The sequence below is a fragment of the Heliangelus exortis genome, chromosome 3 (assembly GCF_036169615.1).
Source record: "Heliangelus exortis chromosome 3, bHelExo1.hap1, whole genome shotgun sequence".
Taxonomy (NCBI): Eukaryota; Metazoa; Chordata; class Aves; order Apodiformes; family Trochilidae; genus Heliangelus; species Heliangelus exortis.
In genome coordinates, this window is record NC_092424.1 from 2,073,271 (window position 1) to 2,093,594 (window position 20,324).

Below are 20,324 nucleotides of genomic sequence, written 5' to 3' on the forward strand. Positions count from 1 at the left end.
CCACCCTGCCCAAGTGGTTTGAAATTCAGGCATTTAGAAGCAGGGGCTGAAGCAGGTTTTCTGAAAGGACCCTGGTGCTGACTGAGCCATTGCAACCTCCTGAAAAACAAAAAAAAGAACCTCTCTGCACAGTGATCATAAAACCAGAGGGCTGTCTCAGCACAGCAAGCTCCTGGGCATCCCTGATGCAATGCAATAGCTCAAAATAGACATCAAAGTCAGGCAAGGACAATTTTCAGAAGTACATTAAATAGTATTTATTGAGTTTGCAATTTCAGGGGCAAAGCTATAATCTCAGTCCCAGCTATTCAGACGCTGGGGCACTCAGCCCTCAGGTTCTTTCCCCCATTCAACAAACAAACAATAACTTGGAACATCATAAAGAGGGGCTTTGAAATAAAACCCCTGTCCTCTCAGTTTTGCAAACAGCAAACAAGCTGAAGCCTTGTCCTTGTTCACAAATACATTTGTCTTCTTGATTAAGCATAGTGTGTTTTTACAGGAGAACAGACTTGTCCTCCTGACGTTTGGGAGAAGGTAATAGGATGTTTGACCTGAAAGAAAGTAAAACTATGGCAAGCACTCAGAGCTTTTCCATCCAAGCACAGATGGGTGCTTCCTTGCAAAGAATTCCAGACAGGAGGAAGGGATGCTACCAAATATCCAATTGGGAAAAGCCCTTCTAGGGAAGCCTTTGTGTTTGGGACTGATTCTCTGAGTGCATATGGTCAAGAAACCATCAAGAGCCTGCCTGTAAAATGTTATTGCAGAGGTTGTTTCCATTTCCACCGTGGTGACCTTTCTGCATAGTAAAAAAAAAAAAAAAAAAAAAAGGCATCACACAATATACACAGCTCCATATTTACAGAGTAAATGGCAAAAGAGAAAATTAGATGTGTGTGTCCACAAGATCCCTTGTGTTGATCCAGGGGTTATTCACAGTTCCAAGGCTTTTTCTCTGCACATGGGTCCTCTTGTTTCACACAGGAGAGCCCAAAGGAAGCCTCACTGTAAGGATCAGATGCTTGCTCACCCTTAAACCATGGTCATGACCTTCAGGGAGGCAGGTTGGAACCTCCTGATCTTCTTCTTTAGCGCCTTGGAAGCTTTGATGCGACAGATTTTGGGCACTGGAGGAAGAGGCTTGGATGAAGCTTGGACAGCCCCGGATTGTCTGACAGAACCTTCAGGCCAGATCAGGTCACTTTCCTCCCCCTCCTCGTAGTCCAGGGCCAGGCTGCTGCCATTGCTGCTGCCCTCTGACTCGCTCTCACTGGACTCGCTGTCCCCGAAGCGGTTGGTGGTGAAGTCACTGAGCTCCCCCTCGCTGGTCTCGGCGATGGTGGAGTGGAAGAGGGACGCGCACTCTGCCGAGTACTCCGAGTGCTCCGACTCGCTCCTGGTGTCACTTCCCTGGTGCTGGTTCTTGGGATGAGCCCTGGTGCTGCCAGCACGTGGGACACCACCCCTCCTGCCTGCCTGCCGGGCTGCTCCCAGAACAAAGCTGCTGTTGTTGGAGCTGGTGGGCAGGTGGGGCTTGGCAGAGATCTCCCCCGTGGATTGCCACTTGCGCTGCTTCCTCTTGGCGGCCGTGTCCCCACGGGGTGCCTGGAGGGAGCAGAGTGTGGTGGCAGAGGATCTGTAGAGCTCTGGCCTGGCTGGCACAGTGGGCAGCCTGAGCTGCACGGGGAGCAGGCTGGATTCAGAGCAGGATCTGCCCGTCACATCCCCGGAATACGAAGGTCTCTGCACCAGGCTCTTTGCTCCGTGTGGCCTCTGGGGCTGGTTCCACTCAGCAGGCAGCCTGTGGGACCCTCTCACCTTCTCCATGGAAAAGGTTTGCTTCCCGGGCCTCAGCACCTTCTCACTGTTCCTCCTCTTTATCTTCACTGCCTTCGTTTTGGAGCTGGCAAACTTGACCCGGATTTGGTGGGATTCTGCAGGGACAAACTGAGCGTGAACAAACTCCCCCCGTGCCGCCGGGTCGTGGCCCCCAGCATGAGGCACTTTGGCACTGCCACACCTCTTGAGGGGCAGCTTGCTGGATGGCACAGCCTGAGCCTTCCAGGAGCTGGGGCTGGAGTCCTCCTGGCACAGCTGTGAGCTGGATGAGCTGCACTCCAGGCTGCTCTCTGATCCCTCTGCCAGAGGAGAGCCCCTGGCTGCTGACTTGGCAGGGTAACAACTATTCCCAGCTGATGGCTCCAGGGCAGGACCAGAGGGTGGCTGCTCCCCATCCTCCTGCTGCTTGGCACCTTCCCCCTCCAGCACCTCTCTCTGCAGCTTTCCTTCAGCTTGGTGACTTTCCAGAGAGCTGGTTTGTTTTTCCAGCTGGCTGTTGCTGCTGTTAATTTTCACCCCCCCAGTGCTGGGGGTTATAATGAGTCTCTGGTGCATGGTGGCTGGCTGGCTCTTTGTTGTAACCCATTCACTGGTCCCTTTGCATCTTGTCAGCTGCAGTAATTTATGGATGTAACCCCCTGGCTTGGCCTCAGGGCTTGGCCTAGTCCTAACCAAGCTGGGAGCTGTGGAACTGGGAATGGGTTTGCTGGGATGAGCCTGGAGATCTGCTTCTGGGGATGTCCCCACCAGGGAGAAAAGGGGACTCTGTAAAGCCACGGCGTGAAGGGGGCTGGGGTAAGGGTACACATCCACCCCGTTCTTGGAGACCAGATCATTCTGGAATTTGGGGTCCATGCTGAGCAAGTGAACATCTCTGGTGTGGCACTGAGGCAACAGGGATTTGGGGTCTGGCTCTTTCTGAAATCTACTGTCTGCTGGGATGAGCCTTTCCAAGTCACCTACACAGTGGATGAGAGTAAAGAACCTCGTTAAATCCCAGACAAGCAGAGTGAAACTCAAAATGCTGTTTTCAAGGCTTTTACTGAAATCAGGAGCATGAGGGAAGAAAAGAGTTTCAAAATGGTTCCAGTCCTCCAAGATCATGAAATTACTTCAAGGTAATTTTATTCACCTGAGCATAACAGAGATTACAGTGCTTTTAATGTCAGTAATAAAAGTCATGGCTTTGAAGGAAATGCAAACTGTGCTTCTTGGAGGAAAGTAAATCTGTGCATATATAAAAATATTCCAGGATGTCACAGACTAACAAGAACCCAACCAGCTAAACAAAAAGAAGGGAATCTTTTTATTTCTTAGCAGAGATAAAGTGAATCCAATAACAGAAAGCCTGAAGCTGAATGTCATGTAAAATTACCCAGTACAACAGATACTGGTTTTTTGAACATTTTCCCCTCAGGACAGGATGAAGACTTTCTCTGGATATATGACTATAATTCAGAAATACCTCAAATTTCCAGCATTCAGGGCCAATGGTATTTTTTCTAAGTAGCTAAAGTTGAATTCCAGCTTTTCTTCCAACCTTTTTATACCTCCTGTCTTGGAAAAACCTATAGTTTTAGTTAACCAGCTGCTTTAAGAAGACTAAAGCAGACACTTGGTTGTAGTGCTCCTTAACCTCTTAAATGCTGGAAACTGAAGTTGTTTTTTTTTTTAAAGTCAATCTTAAGAAACTACAAAAATAGACTAAAAAAAAAAACCTTTACCTTTACAGAGAAAAAAATCTGAGGGCAACTACTGGGCAGATGAGGAGGCTCAGTCCCTGAAGATGACATTTATGGCCATCAATGACCTTGAGTACTGCCAAGGTTGCTTTAAATTGCATTTCCTGGCTGCTTCATGCTCCCAGGAAACCAAATCCGTGAATCCAACCCCATATTCCACTTACAAGGATTATTTCTGTCCTGTGTCAGGAAGCTTTCTGAACACTTCAAAACCTGGCATTGTCTGTAGTGTCCTACACCCAAGGCACTTTACAAACCTCCTGCAGCACAGGTTAATGTGATGAGTTCTCCAACAATAATATTTTCATAATGAAAATTAGTTAGGAAATTGTTGGCAGTGTGTAGTGGTGCAAAAAACCCAGGAAGAGCATAATTTGTGTCCACATTAATCTGAATAAATAGGGCAAGGTTTGTAAAGTATTATCACACTCATCTTGCAATGGACTGAGAAAACAGCCACTAGTTCTGGAGATGTCTCTCCTCAGACTTCTGCAAAATGTTTCTTAGTAAAATGCATCACCTCTGATTTTAAATTCATCTCCCAGTTTTCATAGATCCCTGCACCTTCACACAAGGTATTTCAAATACTGCTATTGTTCTGATTTAAAAAAAAAAAAAAGTATCTCAGTACTCATTACAATTTTCTCTCAGGCACCTCAATCTTTTTTCCATTTCTAAATGAGGATATCTTCATTTTTGTCACTGTTTAAAAGCACCCAAGTATTCCTTTTCTGAACTGAGCACCCAGTTGTGCAGTTTACCTGTGGAAACTGGCCTGGGTCTGGCTCTGGCAGGAGTCCCAGCAAGGTCTGTGCAAGCTGTAATCCCACATCCAGTGCTGACACAGGGTCCCTGCTGCTGGAAGCTGGTGGTGTGCACTGTGGTTTCATCTGCAGACTTGGGTCTGTAATCAAACACACTGAGCCTTGCTTTAGGGTGCTGGGAGCCAGGCAGGAGACTGGTGTGGGAGGAGGAGATGGACTCACTGTACACAGAGGTGCAAGAGTTGGAGAGGGAGCAGGAGCCACCATCACTCAGGTCGTAGAAGCCTGCAGAATTCAAATAAACACATAGATATTTCTTACTACAGTAACTAAAGATGCTGTCTAGAAGAAAAATGCAGAGAATAAAATAAATCTTTGCTTGTTCTGTGCCACGGGCCTGAATTTAGGATCATTTATTTGGGTAACTTTAGCAGAGGTGTGCTCTAACTCAACCACCTTTTATTGGGCTTCTGCATATTTATTTCCTCAGGCCCTGAGCCAGCTTGGCACGCACGTGCATGCTTGGTTCTGAGGGTGGGATGGGGTGAAGTGCAGCCCCATCACACCCAGTTCTTCACTGGGGAATGTCTTTGGGGATTATTATGCAAGTGGTGTAAAACAGGGCTGTCTGATGCTGTTGTAACTTGTGTCAGGTGCACACAAGCACAGCTTGGATGGGAAAGGAGAGTAAAATTACTCTGTGCTCAGAGCTGCCAAGTCTATCAGAGCTGGAATGTCTGAGGGCAGAGCAAGGAGGCTGTCTCCCTTCTCCAGGGCTTGCCATCGTTGCCAATTGATTATGGAAGTATTAAAAAAAGGCTCTGCATAAATTTAAGATAAGAATTTTTAGTATTGCACTCGCTCTAAAGCAAACAGAAAAGGAAGCAGTTTCCTTTTGAACCATCTGGATGTGCCTGAGTGCACAACTCCTGAGTGGAAACACTCAGAAAACAGAAACTTTCACTTTTTTATAACCACTCTAAGGATCAGGCTGCAAATCCATATGCTGTAAACACAAAAATTCTTTCCTTGTCTCACTGAAGACCTAAGGCTTTTCAAAATTCTGTTTAGAATGAAGTATTCCCCATAGTCCCAGAGTAGGAAACAGAGAGTGGCTGTACCAGACACCCCAGTCCTGGAGGTCTGCAGTGCAGCATCCTCTGCCACAGACCCGAAACTCAAGCTCTTTCTGTCCTTGACAGCTTTAGTCAGCAAACTGTTGGGGTGGTTTTTCCCAGTGTCTTTTAGTAAAGCTGCTTTATTTTTATGTAAAAAGACCAAACATTCATTTGGCAAAACACTGACATGGATGTTGGCTTCCTTCACTTTTCCTAAGGACCATGACTGCTGCAGCAGTGCACTGGGTGAGGTAATTGATTTAAAAATCTGTGCCACGTGTGGCTAAAACGTCCACTTTTAAACAAAAAAGTGAAATAATATAGAATAAATACTGCTTGAGTGAATAAGCATTTTCCAACTACATCATCTTTGCAAGGAAATTCCCCCCAGCCCTGTGAGTGTTCTCTGTGTCAGGTTACTCCCCACTTCAGCTGTGTTTCTGACCACACAGCACAGAGTTTTGCTCAGCAGCTGACACCCTGCAGCTCTCCTTGCACCACAGCCCTGGGAATAAATGACCCAATGCACATTACCTGAGCTGGGTCGGCTGTCACTGTCCAGGTATTCACTGGAGGTCTTGCTGACATCCAGTTTCAGCTCACTTATCCGCTGGTCCAGCTGATCCAGGTGGCTTTTCAAGCCCACATCCTGTCTCCTCAAACGAGACTAATTCACAAGTTGAGGGAGGGAGGAGGAAATGAAGAATAACCCAGTCAGAATCTCAGCAGCAACAGAGGAATTCAGACCATCTGGCCAGGACAGATTCTGCTCTCATTAAGTTTTTTTTGCTAAGCTGGGGACTGTTGCAATTGTTTTTCCATAACAAGACTGACAGAATGCACGAGTACAGTTTAGATTTACTTCTGCCCAGCTGAACTTGTTCTCAAAACTTTCATACTGAATATACTTTGGGTTTTTTGCCACACTTATGGCAGGAACTGTATCTCTAAAGAGGATGGGAATCTCCTAAGAAATTAGCATATTAATATATGCACTGCATTTTGCCACACGCTGCCTCTGAGCAAAGAGATCAATGTTCTGCTTTGCCTTAATGAACTCTCAGGTCCTGCCTGATGAAAGGAAACATCTCCATGTAAAGAAATCTCATTGCCACACAAAGAAAAAGGCAGCACCTTCATTTCTGGACAGCCCTGGGCTTTGCTGACACGTCCTGATTGTTGAAAGGGTACATTGCACAAACTGTGACACCTATGCTGCTGGAAGTTTGCCTTGTGTGTCTCCTCACTAGATATTTCCACATGTTTTCTGAAAGAAGGTGGCATTAAAGTGCCTGCATTTCAAATAAAGTGTCTCAAGCTTGAGAGGAATGATTCAGAAACCAGGAACAAGTCCTTTGCCTCCTGCAGTCCCTGGCCAGGCTGACCCCAGGTAACAGCTCCTGTAAAGACTGTGACTGAGATCCTTCTTTACGTGTACCTTTCAGTATTAAAAATAAAAGTGGCAGTTCTAGCAGCCCCAAGTATGAAAAAAAAGAAAATCTAGGCCCCTTGAACTACCTGAAGTATCTGCAAAATTAGATGGAAGTGCAGAAAATCAAAATCATTACGCACACAGTTTTGACTCCACCTCTCCCATGTTCAAATTATTCAGCTTTTAATATTTGCATTTTTAGGTTTCTCCACGGCTATAAATACTAAAAGGAAGAGAAGCTAAGATCCTAAGGTAACTGGGAAATTATTAGAAGCTGGGATTCAAGGAAAAGAGGAAAAAAAGCTGTCCTGAGTTTCACAAGACAACTGCCATGGCCAGTGATGCTGCTGAGAAGAAAAAGGTATTTCTAGCATGCTTTATGGGGGGCTGGAGGAACATAAAACACAAGAAACAAAGTCCCTTTTTGTTAATGTCCCACATCTAGAAAGTTTTAAGGAGGTTCATTACTGCTTCCTAGGAAAACCCATGGGGATTTTCCCTCTTCCTGCTTCATACAAGCAAGAAGGAAGGGAAGAACTGCATAATAAAGGGGATTTTCTACCCCATGTGAATGATGAATGTATCACCTCTCAACTGTCTTTATTTCCTCCATGGTGAAAGAGCAAAAACATGCCATGCCTCCTTCAACCCCACCTATTAAGGAAATCACCAAGTTTTGTTTTCATGGCTGGAATTAATTGCTTAATGATTAATGTTTTGCCAGCCAATCCCTCAGTCTGTGGTTTCTGATTAATGACAGAGAGGCCACAAGGCTCTCAGGTATTCAAAGCTTATTTATTATCCCTCCAGGTTCTGCCTGGGCTTTTACAGCATTTTAACCTACACACATGATTTACATGATCATTTTTAACCCTTTTATGGTGTCTCACACCACTGAGTTTTCATGTTTCCGGCAGACCTTGTTGTAGCTTTGATCTTTCAGTCAATTCCTCCTGCCTTCCAAGAGCTGAAGCATTCCTCAAACCATTTGGACAGGGATGACTTTTCCAGTGTGTTTGCTTGAGGTTGTTATTGCTCTAATAACCAAGCCAAGCAGCACCCAGAACAATAAACCCTAAACACACTCTTTCTCACTTCCCAACATGAATTTTACATGAGACAAAACCTTTGCAGGTGAAACCATCTGCTTGCTTTGGGCAACACAGCTGTGGAGGCTTCTGTGCTGCAGGACCAGGCTTCCAAATCAAGTTGTACTGTCAGTGGCCTACAGGTTTTAGGGAGCCAAATTTGGGATATCATCCTTTTTCTATCTGAAAAGCAGATCCCATTAAGCCATTAAACTGGCATCCCCAGTAAAGCTTCCCAAATCAACTTGTATTCTCAGTGTTTTGGGGAGCCAAATTTGGGATATCATCCTTTTTCAGAAGGAAAAACACTCTCTGAAAAGCAGATCCCATTAAGTCAACACAAACTGGCACCCCCAAACCCACTGGTCATACTTGGCTCTTCTTCCCAACTATTAATCTCTTCAGTTCAAGGGGAGGTTGACATTTATTGGTTGTAGATTAGCACCTGAGAATTTTTATTAAGCCATCTGTATTTTGGAATGGACAAAAGACACTGGTAATCTGATCTGGTTTTGCACATTTCAAATCACCCTTAGGTCTTTTGTGCAACTGATGGTGTAAAGCAGCCACTTGCAGAGAAAAATTAATCTCACCTACCCCAGACCTTTACTCTAGATCGAGGTGAATTCCTCCTGTAAGTGCCTCTTTCAGGTACCAAAAACTTTTTGGTTTTTTGTTTTTTGTTTCTATTCAGTCTAATGTGTCCTTTCTGGTATTTTCATAACATCATAAACCACTTGAAAGCTTGCAAAACAAAATAAGTGGATTCAAATACAAGCAATTTTTAGAAATGTGCTTTTTGAGGAATCAATTGAGCAAATACTGCCTTAGACATCCCTCTCCTTTGAGTGACAGTGTCACAGGTTTCCTTCTTTGCAGTAACCTGAATTTGCATATCTTCTTTTTCCAGAGATATTCCCTGGAAGAAGGGCTGGACCAGATGACCCTTGAGATCCCTTCCAACCTGACGTTCTGTGATTCTGTGAAGATATAATTTGCTCAAGAGACCAGTTTAGCATCCCTGGGATCACTGACAGCACATGGCATCACTTTACTGCTCCCCTGCTACAGAGAGCTGATCCTGTCTGCACTGAAGTGACTTCAGCTGCCAGAAGAGCCCCTGGACACCAAGAAGAGCTGCTGGCTGGGGCAAAAAAAGGACATGAGTGCAAGTGGCAGCAGAAAGCCTGCAGCCTTCTGCCTAGAGCAGCTTGCTGGAACAGCTGCTGTTGCCTGGCACTGGTACCTGTTGCTGGGCATGAGACTGCAATGCTGGAGTGGCATCCAGAAGTGGCTCCTACAGAATCTGAGGGCTCTGCTCCACCACCCATTCCTGCTAGTGGCACTTGACTCCTTAGGGGTACAGCTCTGCTCTTCCAGTTGTCACCATCACAGGAGAAGCCTGGCTCAACCCTTCATCTGCCTTCTTTCCACTGCTGAGATGCTCTGAGCCAGCTCCAGCTGATACAGCTTCTCCCTTTGATGCAGCAAGGACCAAACTTTTTGTGAATTAAACCATGGCCACGCTAAAGCCCAGGGCTACAACCCTACTTGAAACTTGGATCAAGACAGACTGCAAGGCAAAGCTCCATTTGCATTGTTAATGAGTTTCTCAATCTGAGAGCTTATAGAGCAGTGATCAAATACTTTTACTGTCCACGGGCCAAGAACAACAAGGATGAAGACATAACACTCCCTGAGCAATGCTGTGCTTTGCGTTTTCCGTTGATCTGAGTTTTCACTTAATTTCCTGTGATCATGAACAGACTTTTCAAGGCTTCTTTTTTGAGTGAAATATGCTGCTCATGAGTCACTGAGCTGCAGTTTTTAGCCTGTGGTGGCCAAGTTCCTGGGATGTCTGGACAACTTCTAACAGGACTGTGAAAAGTCTGTTTCCAATTGGGTTTTCTTTGCTGTGAGGTACTGCACCTCTACTCAAATACATCTCTGCAGTTTGCATGGGAAAAAGCCAATGAAGGGATCAGGTATGCAAGTCTGAAAAGCTTCCAGCAGGCAGGAGTCAATCGAAAGAGCTTTGTATCCTTACTTTAAGCATTTGCACAACTACATTTTTGCTGGAGTACCTGGATTTTTGTCGTTCTGAGCCATCCCTCTCAAGCTCTCTGAATATTTCCCTCCCAGGCAACCCCAGAAGATACGTTTTTCATAACTGCACTGGCACCTACTGGCGAAATCCATCCCTTTCCTCCTGACTCCTTGATTTCTACGGCCAGAAATCCAGGGCCATTTTTTTCCTTCAAATTTAATAGCTCCTCCTGCATCCTTGGAAAGCCTTGGAAGACGGCGATAAAGTCCTGCCAAGGTAATCTTCTCTTTTCATATTTTATTTGAAATATATATATATGCATATATATATAAGCAAATGAGTAATTAAAGCACAACAGCTGACATGAAAACAGAACAGTCCCCATGGTCAGAGGATGTTTGTTAACCCAGCAGCCCCAGACAGGCAGTAAATGCCTTTTTTTGGTTTAGTTAAGGAAAAAACAAAACAAAACAACAAAAACTAAACAACAAAAACACAGAAATGAAGCCGAGGCATTAGTGCAAATTATCAATGACAGGTAATCAAGTAGCTGGCAGTCCAGCAGCCCCACTTGTCCTGCATTTTTTGCTTCAATCAAACCTGCTGCTGTGTTATCCCATGTGGTGGTTGGGCTTCCCTGAAGGTTAAAGCCAATTTTATTCCGAGACACTGCCTGAGAAAGCTGCCCAGGGCCACGCTGTGTTCACACCTGACTGATAACTGATGGCCCAGCCTTACACCAGCACGGGAATTAAGTCTGAGTTTACTCAAGTGTGTAATTGCCCAGACTAGAGATTAAAGCCCTTTACCCTTTGACGGTTGCCTCACCTATGAAACACTATTTCAGTCCCAATTCCTTGTTCAAACAAAACACTAAAAAAACCCCCAAACCGCAACCCGGTACAAGTGTAACACTTCCAACATCAGGCCCGGCATTCAGTTGTCCTTCCCCTTTTGATCACAAAATCCGTAGCAAGAACAAAGTACCTCGGGACCACCAAGCCCTTGTTAGAGGACCCAATTCCCACCGGGGCACCCACCCCAACCCCTGAGCTCTTCTTTCTGCCGCCCTCGCCCCGTCTCTCTGTTTCACCTCCTACTCGAGCAGCCGCTGCCATTTAAGAGCCGAGCGCTGGCAGGCGCGATAACGCGTTACTCGTTCATCATTCCTTTTTTTTTTCCCCCCCTTCTTTTTCTCCTCCTCGGCCACGATGAATAAACAACAAACTCCTCCTGGCACTCAGCCCTCATACCCACACTGCGCCTTTTCGGGTCTCTCAGGTGAGCGCTGCCTGAGGTAAAGGAGCGACCGTTACAACGGCGCCCACGAGCGATCCCCCCCTCACCTCACACCCCCCCAGGCTCCGCCGCTCCGTCCCAGCCCTCAAACACCCCGGGCTCCATCGCTCCAAACGCCGCCGTCCGCCCCGGGATCCCCCGATCCAAACGCCCTCCTCCCCGGGATCCCCCGATCCAAACGCCGCCGGGCTCCCCCGTTCTCCCCATCCCGCGGGGAGATGGGGGAAATAGGGAAGGAGCCGCAGCCGCAGCGCCCTGCCTGCTCCCCGCGCCGGAGGGAAGCGGGTGTCGGGCATCACCCCCGGAGGTGGAAAGAAGCCCCGAAGAGAGCGGGACGCCCCGTCCCGTCCCTTACCAGCTGCTCCTTGAGGGCCGTGAGGGTGGCTTCCAGCCGGTGTTCCTTGCTATGGGGCTGCTCTCCTCCGCATTCCGCCGGTCGCTGCGGCATGGCCAGGGCGGCCCTCACCAGCTCCCGCTGCTTTTCCCGCAGCACCTGGAGCTCCTGCAGACCGGCCAGAGCAGCCTGCAGCCTCTCGCCCACCCTCCCGCGATCCCAGCCGCCCGCCCGCGGGGCTCCCAGCAGCATTGTCAAAGCAGGGCCGCCGCCACACCGGCCATGGCAGGGGGGAGGCGGCGGAGAGGCGGCGGGGCTGCTCCCGCCCCGGGCCGTGCCTGCCCTGAGGAGCTCCCCGCTCGGCTCCGCGGCTGCTGGCGGAGCGAGTGAAGCGGAACGGAGGCTGCTGCTGCGGTTTTGGGAAGAGAGGTGGAGTCGGGGAGTGGGAGAGAGAAAGAGGGGAGGGAAGAGGGCTGCGGTTCCGGGGCCACCTCTCGGGGTGGATCGGAGCGGAGAGCGGGCAGTGCCCCTGAGCTTCCCCCGCCCAGCGCGGAGGCGGCTCCTGCCCCGGCGGAGAGGGAGGGCTGGAGGGGATTTCTTCCTTTTCCTCCCTTTTCCTCCCTTTTCCTCCCTTTTCCTCCCTTTTCCTCCCTTTTCCTCCCTTTTCCTCCCTTTTCCTCCCTTTTCCTCCCTTTTCCTCCCTTTTCCTCCCTTTTCCTCCCTTTTCCTCCCTTCTCCTTCCTTCTCCTTCCTTCTCCTTCCTTCTCCTTCCTTCTTTTCCTCCCTTTCCTCCCTTTTCCTCCCTTCCCCTTCCTTCCCTTCTCTCCTTCCCTTCTCTCCTTCCCTTCTCTCCTTCCCTTCTCTCCTTCCCTTCTCTCCTTCCCTTCTCTCCTTCCCTTCTCTCCTTCCCTTCTTCCCTTCTTCCCTTCTTCCCTTCTTCCTTTCTTCCTTTCTTCCTTTCTTCTTTTCTTTCTTTTCTTTCTTTTCCTTCCTTTCTTTCCCTTCTTTCCCTTCTTTCCCTTCTTTCCCTTCTTTCCCTTCTTTCCCTTCTTTCCCTTCTTTCCCTTCTTTCCCTTCTTTCCTGTCTTTCCCTTTCTTCCCTTTATTTCCTTCTTTCCTTTCCTCCCTTCTTTCCTTTTTCCCTTCTTCCCTTCTTTCCTTTCTTCCCTTTCTTCCTTCCCTTCTTCCCTTCCTTCTCCCCAGGGTACAGAGCTGTGGGGATGCTGAGGAGGCAGGACCCGGGCTGGTTGTCAGATGCTGCAGTGAGAGCTGTCAGGCACTGCATTTCCCTCCCCAAAACTCCTGTATGGAATTGTTGGCTGTCACTTCGTGTTGTGAGGCCAAGGTGCGGCTCGGCCTCCTCCCCACCCAAAAAAGAAAAAAAAAAAATCAATCATTTGAAGGGCTCAGAATTCGCTTTAAATGGGACCTGAAAACACAGTTGGTCATAGAAATCCTAGGCTGTGGTGCTTTTGTTGCCAAGAAATGTCAGTATTTAAAGCTCCCAAGCCAGGAGATAGTTGGTTAGCAGGCAGCACGTGTAGACTGCAGTGATGCAGAGGGGAAAAAGCAGCCCTGATGTCAAGAGTCTGATAAACACCGTGGAGACCATGCTACAGGAGACTCATTTTCTGCTGCCTACACTGAAATACCACTTGGATCACCGTGTGATGTGCTTAGCAGATGGAAACAAATTTCAGGAAGGGCTTTCCATGAAGCAGTCAGCTCACACACAACCTCTCTGTGCTTATCTTCTGGTCACCCAGTGCTGTAGCTTTAGGAGTTGGTGTATTTTAATTTGAATGTCACTTTGTGCTGGGATACACAGAATCACAGAATTGGCTGGGTTGGAAGGGACCTCAGAGCTCATCAAGTCCAACCCTTGCTCCACTCCCCCCGTGGTTCCCAGCCCATGGCACTGAGTGCCACATCCAGGCTCTTTTGAAATATCTCCAGGGATGGAGAATCCACCCCTTCCCTGGGCAGCCCATTCCAATGGCTGAGCACCCTCTCCAGAAAGAAATTCTTTCTAATGTCCAACCTAAACCTCCCCTGGCACAACTTGAGACCTCTTGTGCCCTCTTGTCTTGCTGAGAGTTGCCTGGGAAAAGAGACCAACCCCCCCCTGGCTCCAACCTCCTTTCAGGGAGTTGGAGAGAGTGATGAGGTCTCCCCTGAGCCTCCTCTTCTCCAGCCTCAACACCCCCAGCTCCCTCAGCCCTTCCTCACAGCACTTGTGCTGGATCCCTTCCCAGCCTCCTTGCTCTTCTCTGGACCTGCTCCAGCACCTCAATCTCCTTCCTGAGCTGAGGGGCCCAGAACTGGGTGAAGTAGCCTACTTCAAGGAGCCACCTTTTTCACCATCATGAGTGGGTGTGTGTTTGCAGCAGGAGGCAGCTGCTGGCATTCCCTGTAGCAGTCCCTAGCTGTGGAGATGTCAGAAGTGCTGGAGCAAGGTCAGATCCTGCTAGGGGGGAAAGGAAGGGCAAATGATTCATGTGTTTGTTCCCTGAGTCCCATGCCATACATTATTTAATAGTTCCAGTAGCACCAAGCTTTGCTTCCACCGTGTCACTTTGATCAGTTTCCACACAGCTTGAAGATTTCAGAACAATTTTTACCCTGCAAAGTTGAGCTATGCCAGAAAATGCCCAAATATTCCCAAGTGTCTCCAGCTGCAGCAACAGGAATGACTGTCATGCCACTACAGTTAAAGTGTGTATGAGGTGTGACATATGTGACATCATCCAAGACAACTCTTGTGTTTTTTTCTTTCTCTTTAATGAACACACCTCTGCTTTTCCTCCTTCCCCTTTTGCTGAACTTCCTTGTGCACAGCAATACCTCAGTGCCAGGTTGACTGAACTCTTCATCTATAAAGTAGAAAGGAAAATTGAATTAAAACCCGGGTGTTCTTGAAGATGCTGATGAAATCCTGAGCTTTCCCCTCTGGGATGGAAGGTGGCAAATGCCCATCAGCACATGACATGGGGCAAGGATCTTGGAAAATGCCATTGCAGATCTGAGGAGCTGAAGTGTTTTTATCCATCACTTGGCACTTCATAAAACAGATGTGCAGTGCAGTTCCTTATTTTATTCAAACCATGTTCTAACACAACCACAGAGGACTCACTGACACAAATGCCAGTTAAGATACACTTGCTAGAAGAATAAAGTAATATATGACAGCATAAGTTAATATATGCTTTCTTGTCCTCCTTCCTTTACAAGGAACTGTTATCCCTTGCTCTTTGTTCTTCCTCTTTCATCTTTTTATCTTTTCATACATTAGATCCCCAATGGGCTATATCACAGCAGTATCTTTATTCTAATCAGCTTCCTGATTATCCCCTCTGTTACACTGATTACTTTCTTCCCCAGAAGAACCCATGTGGTGTCACTTAATCTTTTCCAATAACAAATAGCTTGTGTTATCCTAGTTCTGGAGGAGAGAGAGTAAAAAGTGTGAATTGCCCCCAAATTTAAAACTGTGAGATTATGGAGGGGAGCATTAGTGGTGAAAGTTAAAGCTTCATCCTACTGAGTGATAAAACTTCTGCTATTAATGACTGATGGAGAAAAATGTTCAATATTGATGCTCTCTAAAGTTTCACTTGAAGAATGACTTAAAAAAGGGGAGCTGTCTTTAGGGAACTTGCTGCCTGGCTTTGGTATGCTGGGTCCAAATGCTGAAATGCAGCCTGCACTTTTCAGGACCCAAAAGGTTTGACTTTCCATTCATGTTATTTTCATCCCAGTAATTTCAAATTTTTAATTTCAAACACCTCATTCTTGATCTATACAAGAGTTGGAATAAGTTTTCTGTTTTCCACATTTCCGAGGTGAAGTAGATTTTATGAAAAAAAAATGTAGTAAAGGAATGATATGGTTGCAAAATCAGAGTCCAGAATGGTAGGGAACAAACTAAAATGTCTACATAACATTATTTTAGGTCCTGGTTGGTTTGATGTGGCTGCAGTGTGTTGTTCCACAGGCTGGTTGGTTACTCAGTAAGTGGATGAATGAGAGACAGGTGATCAGAGGACAACTACTCAAAGTCCTCTCTCCTCCTGCTCCAACCTTATTTACTGCACCCCATCTAAAGCTCTGCACTTCTGGTAGAATTGCCTTTTGCTTTTCAAAAACATACCCAGCACTGCAGCTTTTCAGTGCCTTATGGTGTGAATGAATAACATCCTTACAACACCTCAGAAGGTACAAAGCTGGGCTTGTTTTCTAGAAGGGGACCCGAGGCACTGAGTTTCATTGCAGAGGTGCTCACTCACTTTAGGTGCCTGGTGGAGATGCCTTTGGCCTGATTTTTCAGTGTACTTAATTTATATAATTTATATTTATATAATTTATATAATTTATAATTAATATATATCTATTTTATTGTTCCAGGCAGAGTTGCCTTTGACTTCAGCTGCAGTTCTAAGCACTCAGCACTTCGCTGAATTAAACATGGGGTTCTTTGTTGTTTCTTTCTTTTTGGTTGTTTTGTTTTTGGTTTTTTGTTTTTTAATTTGACTCCCTGGAAAAATGAGGAACAGGATTAGTGCTCCTGAGATGGAGCCAGGTTGGGGGTGTGTGCACCTGTGGTAAGACGTGCCCTCAGAGCCTCATAAACTCCCCCAAAGCAGGCAGGTGTTATTTACCCTGCTTGGCAGATGGAGATGTACAAAGGGATTTAACCCTTTGGCTCAGGATGGAACAGGAAATCTGTGGCAGGACTTGAAAGCGAAGCAGAATCATTCATGTAACCACAGAAAGGACTCCACTGGCTGCTTGGTGGGTGCTTAATTCACGTTTGGGTGGGACTAATGTTGGGGGGGTGACAATTTGTATTGTCAATTGTGTATTTGTGTATTTGTGTATTGACAATTGTGTATTTGTATTCCAGATGTGTTTAAAAAGAAAAGCAGTTGAATGTTTGCTTTGGGTGCAATCCAGAGCACACAGAATGCTTTGCTGCACCAGACAGCTTCAAGAGGTGGATTGCAGTTTGCTTCCTCTGTTTGCTCGTGGCTTGTTGTGAAAAATAATTCAGAGGGCTCTGGGGTAAGGTTAATTTGTGGAGGAACAGAAAGGCTCCACACACAGGCTTGTGAAAAGTGGTGCCTGTAGCCTGTGCTGACACTGGCACGTGTAGCAATGGCTGAGGAAGAATTGGTTTGGTGTGGTTGGGTTTGGTGTGGTTGGGTTGGGTGTGGTTGGGTGTGGTTTGGTGTGGTTTGGTGTGGTTGGGTTTGGTGTGGTTGGGTTTGGTGTGGTTGGGTGTGGTTTGGTGTGGTTTGGTGTAGTTTGGTGTGGTTGGGTTTGGTGTGGTAGGGTTTGGTGTGGTTTGGTGTGGTTTGGTTTTATGTGGTTTGGTTTGGTGTGGTTGGGTTTGGTGTGGTTGGGTTTGGTGTGGTTTGGTGTGGTTTGGTGTGGTGTGGTTGGGTTTGGTGTGGTTGGGTTTGGTGTGGTTTGGTGTGGTTTGGTGTGGTGTGGTTGGGTTTGGTGTGGTTTGGTGTGGTTGGGTTTGGTGTGGTTTGGTGTGGTTTGGTTTTATGTGGTTTTGTTTGGTGTGGTTTTGTTTGGTGTGGTTTGGTTTGGTGTGGTTTGGTTTGGTGTGGTTGGGTTTGGTGTGGTTGGGTTTGGTGTGGTTGGGTTTGGTGTGGTTGGGTTTGGTGTGGTTGGGTTTGGTGTGGTTTTGTGTGGTTTGGTTTGTTGTGGTTGGGTTTGGTTTTGTGTGGTTTTGTGTAGTTTTGTGTGGTTTGGTTTGGCTTGATTTGGCTTGGTTTGGTGTGGTTTGGTTTGGACTACCTCTTGACAGGACAGCAGCTTGGGCAGTGCCCCAGCAGGGTCACTTTGCCAAACACCTTCTCTGTTCTTTCTTGTCCTGTTCTTCCTGGGAGCTCTCCATGCTTCCTTCCATGGATCTTGCTGAGGGTCTCAGGCAGAGATGCTGCTGCCTAAAGGGAATTTTCTGAGCTGGTGACATCTGCAGATAGTTAGGAGGTTACCTGGAGGATGTGGATTGAGCCCAGGCTAACACCAGGCATTATCATAGAATCCTGGCTGGGTTGGAAGGGACCTCAGAGCTCATCAAGTCCAACCCTTGCTCCACTCCCCCCGTGGTTCCCAGCCCATGGCACTGAGTGCCACATCCAGGCTCTTTTGAAATATCTCCAGGGATGGAGAATCCACCCCTTCCCTGGGCAGCCCATTCCAATGCCTGAGCACCCTCTCTGCAAAGAATCCTTTCCTAATATCCAACCTAAACCTTCCCTGGCAGAGCTGAGGCTCTGCCAGGGAAGGTTTAGGTTGGATATTAGGAAAAAATTCTTTAGTCTGTGCCCTCTTATCCTACTGATATCTGCCTGACCCCCCCCTGGCTCCAACCTCCTTTCAGGGAGTTGTAGAGAGTGATGAGGTCTCCCCTGAGCCTCCTCTTCTCCAGCCTCAACACCCCCAGCTCCCTCAGCCCTTCCTCACAGGACTTGTGCTGGATCCCTTCCCAGCCTCCTTGCTCTTCTCTGGACCTGCTCCAGCACCTCAATCTCCTTCCTGAGCTGAGGGGCCCAGAACTGGACACAGGACTCGAGGTAAGATAAGGCAATTACTCAAGGTAAGGCAGAGTGCAGCTCCTGTCCCTGTCACTCTTGTAGTGTGGCCAAGAAGAAGTGTACTGAGCACATCCTTTTGTGTAGAAGGGCTGAGGTGTGACAGAGGGTTCTGCTGTGCCAGGGGATGGAGCCTTCTGCCATTTCTTAAAAAGTTAAGTTCAACCATGAAGAATATCCTGAAAGTGGCCTAAATCCTCACATTGCCCACACTACCCAGTGTTACTCTGCACCAGCCCTGTTAGCCAGAGAATTCCTGGTGTTGGATGTCCCTCTGGGAGGTGACCCTCAGGAAATTGCCATCATGCAGGCATTTTGGCTAATTAGCTGAGCAGCTGGCTTTGAAACCATTCTTCTTAAGGGCTGGTGTCTCAAGGATTACTTTATTTAATTAGAAAGAAACAAATTGCTGGTGGGAAGGTCTCTTTCTGGAGTTTTTTAGGTAATTTGATTTGAATTGAAAAAAAATGAGTTTCTGAGCAACAGCTTACATGGTAATGGATAGGGAAAAAGGAGTGAGAGTGCAGCTGAGAGATTCAACCTCTACAAAACCAGATTTTGAGTTGATGGAGGTCTTTAGAAAGAGGAGTCTTCTAAAAAAACAAGTAAAATCCTGCCTTCAGCTATCAGGGATTAAGAGATGTCCATCTGGTTTTGTGATTATTTCTGTTTATTTTTTGCAGGGTTGCAGATTGATTCTCCTGTGAGGCTCCCAGCATGGTGGTGGGGGTTGCAAGGAGGAGAGGAGGCTTTTCTGAGGACTGGTAAAAGCTTAGCATGAAACTGCTCATTCTTATCTCCTTCCAGATTGTACCCTTCAACTCAAATATTTGCAACTGTTGCAGGGACTCCAGAAGCATAAAATATGCAGGAAAATAGAGAAAAGTGGTGGGCAGCAGAAATCCAGTTAGGCAGAAAGTGGCACACAACAGCCAGGATGAGTCTGGGGAGAGAAGGCTAAGACAGAAAACAGAATTAAAAGCATCAGAATTCAGAAAGAATGGGAGTTTTGGGAACTTAAGAGAGAATGGGGAAAAAAAAAAAAAAGGAATTCAATTTGGTGTGGCTGTAATAGCTTCTTGCCAAGGGTCCTGAAAGCATTGCCATCCTAATTAACAGGGAAGCAGTGGAACAAAGAAATCATTTGAGTTGCAAGAGGTCTAAGTTTACAAGAGATCATAAGCAGAGGTGGCTGGAGGGCACAGTGCTGAGTGTGGCTGGCCTGGGGCCACTGCTCAGAGAGTCACTGCCCCTCTGTTCATGGGCACAAACCTGGGGCACAAACTCTTTGGGAAGCAAGGAAATGTTTCATTTGGCTACTCTGAGGTGCCAAATGTGGGTGCTGGGTGCTCCTGCCATGGGATTCCTTCAGAATCAGTCCTCTGGTGTGTAGCCTTGCTCTGGGTTGTGGTGCTCTGATTTTTGTTGCCCTGTTTCACCCCAGCTCAGTTTGGAGCTGAATGCTTGCCTGGAATCAGGCACACAAAGGCAGGACACAGTCTGCTTTCTGCTCTTAAATCACAAGCCAAGGAGACAAATTATTGGTAAGATCCTGGAACAGGTTGCCTTGGGGAGGTTGTGGCTGCCCCATCCCTGGCAGTGTCTCAGCCCAGGTTGGATGGATGGGTAACACAACCTGTGAGAGGTGTCCCTGGCCATGCAGGGGGGCTGGGTCTTCATATTTAAAGTCCCTTCTAACCCAAACCATTCTTTGGTTCTGTGATTCTGTTTTCCCACATCCAGTGATGCCTCCTTGTACACCTATAGCTCTCCTTGGCATCCTGATGAAAATTCAGAGCTGATTACCAGTCACCTCTGATATTAAGCCCTAATTCTTTCCTGCAGCCTCCTTCCTTTTCATATTTCCTCCCACCAATTATAGTTTGCATTTTATTCCCAGCAGAACCTCACATTCCTCCTAGCCTCCTGACTTTTATTGACTGCATCAGTTTTCTGTCCTCATTGTAATTCATCCCACTTAGCAAAGTCACATCCCCTGGAGGTTTCATTACAGTGTTCTTTAAAACCCTCTCCTAATTGTTAATGTCAG

The 20,324-nt window shown here is 47.1% G+C and overlaps 1 protein-coding gene across 1 annotated transcript; it reads right to left on the reverse strand.

Annotated features, from left to right (window-relative positions):
• Positions 1-242: 242 nt before the first annotated feature.
• On the reverse strand, positions 243-12,172 carry DACT2 (dishevelled binding antagonist of beta catenin 2). Its single transcript, XM_071738881.1, has 4 exons — positions 11,688-12,172; positions 6,001-6,133; positions 4,346-4,633; positions 243-2,801 (listed from the first exon to the last, which is right to left on the reverse strand). Exons 1-4 carry the CDS (start codon positions 11,916-11,918, stop codon positions 1,036-1,038), a joined length of 2,418 nt encoding a protein of 805 aa, XP_071594982.1. The 5' UTR covers positions 11,919-12,172; the 3' UTR covers positions 243-1,035.
• Positions 12,173-20,324: the final 8,152 nt, after the last annotated feature.

What these genes read in the sequence shown, in the direction of transcription:
- DACT2 (XM_071738881.1), bottom strand. Translation starts at nt 11,918, where the DNA reads ATGCTGCTGGGAGCCCCGCGGGCGGGCGGCTGGGATCGCGGGAGGGTG. An exon ending in TGACAGCCGACCCAGCTCAG is followed by an intron (nt 4,634 to 6,000) that starts GTAATGTGCATT and finishes TGAATTCTGCAG; the next exon opens with GCTTCTACGACCTGAGTGAT. An exon ending in ACCCAGGCCAGTTTCCACAG is followed by an intron (nt 2,802 to 4,345) that starts GTAAACTGCACA and finishes TCCACTGTGTAG; the next exon opens with GTGACTTGGAAAGGCTCATC.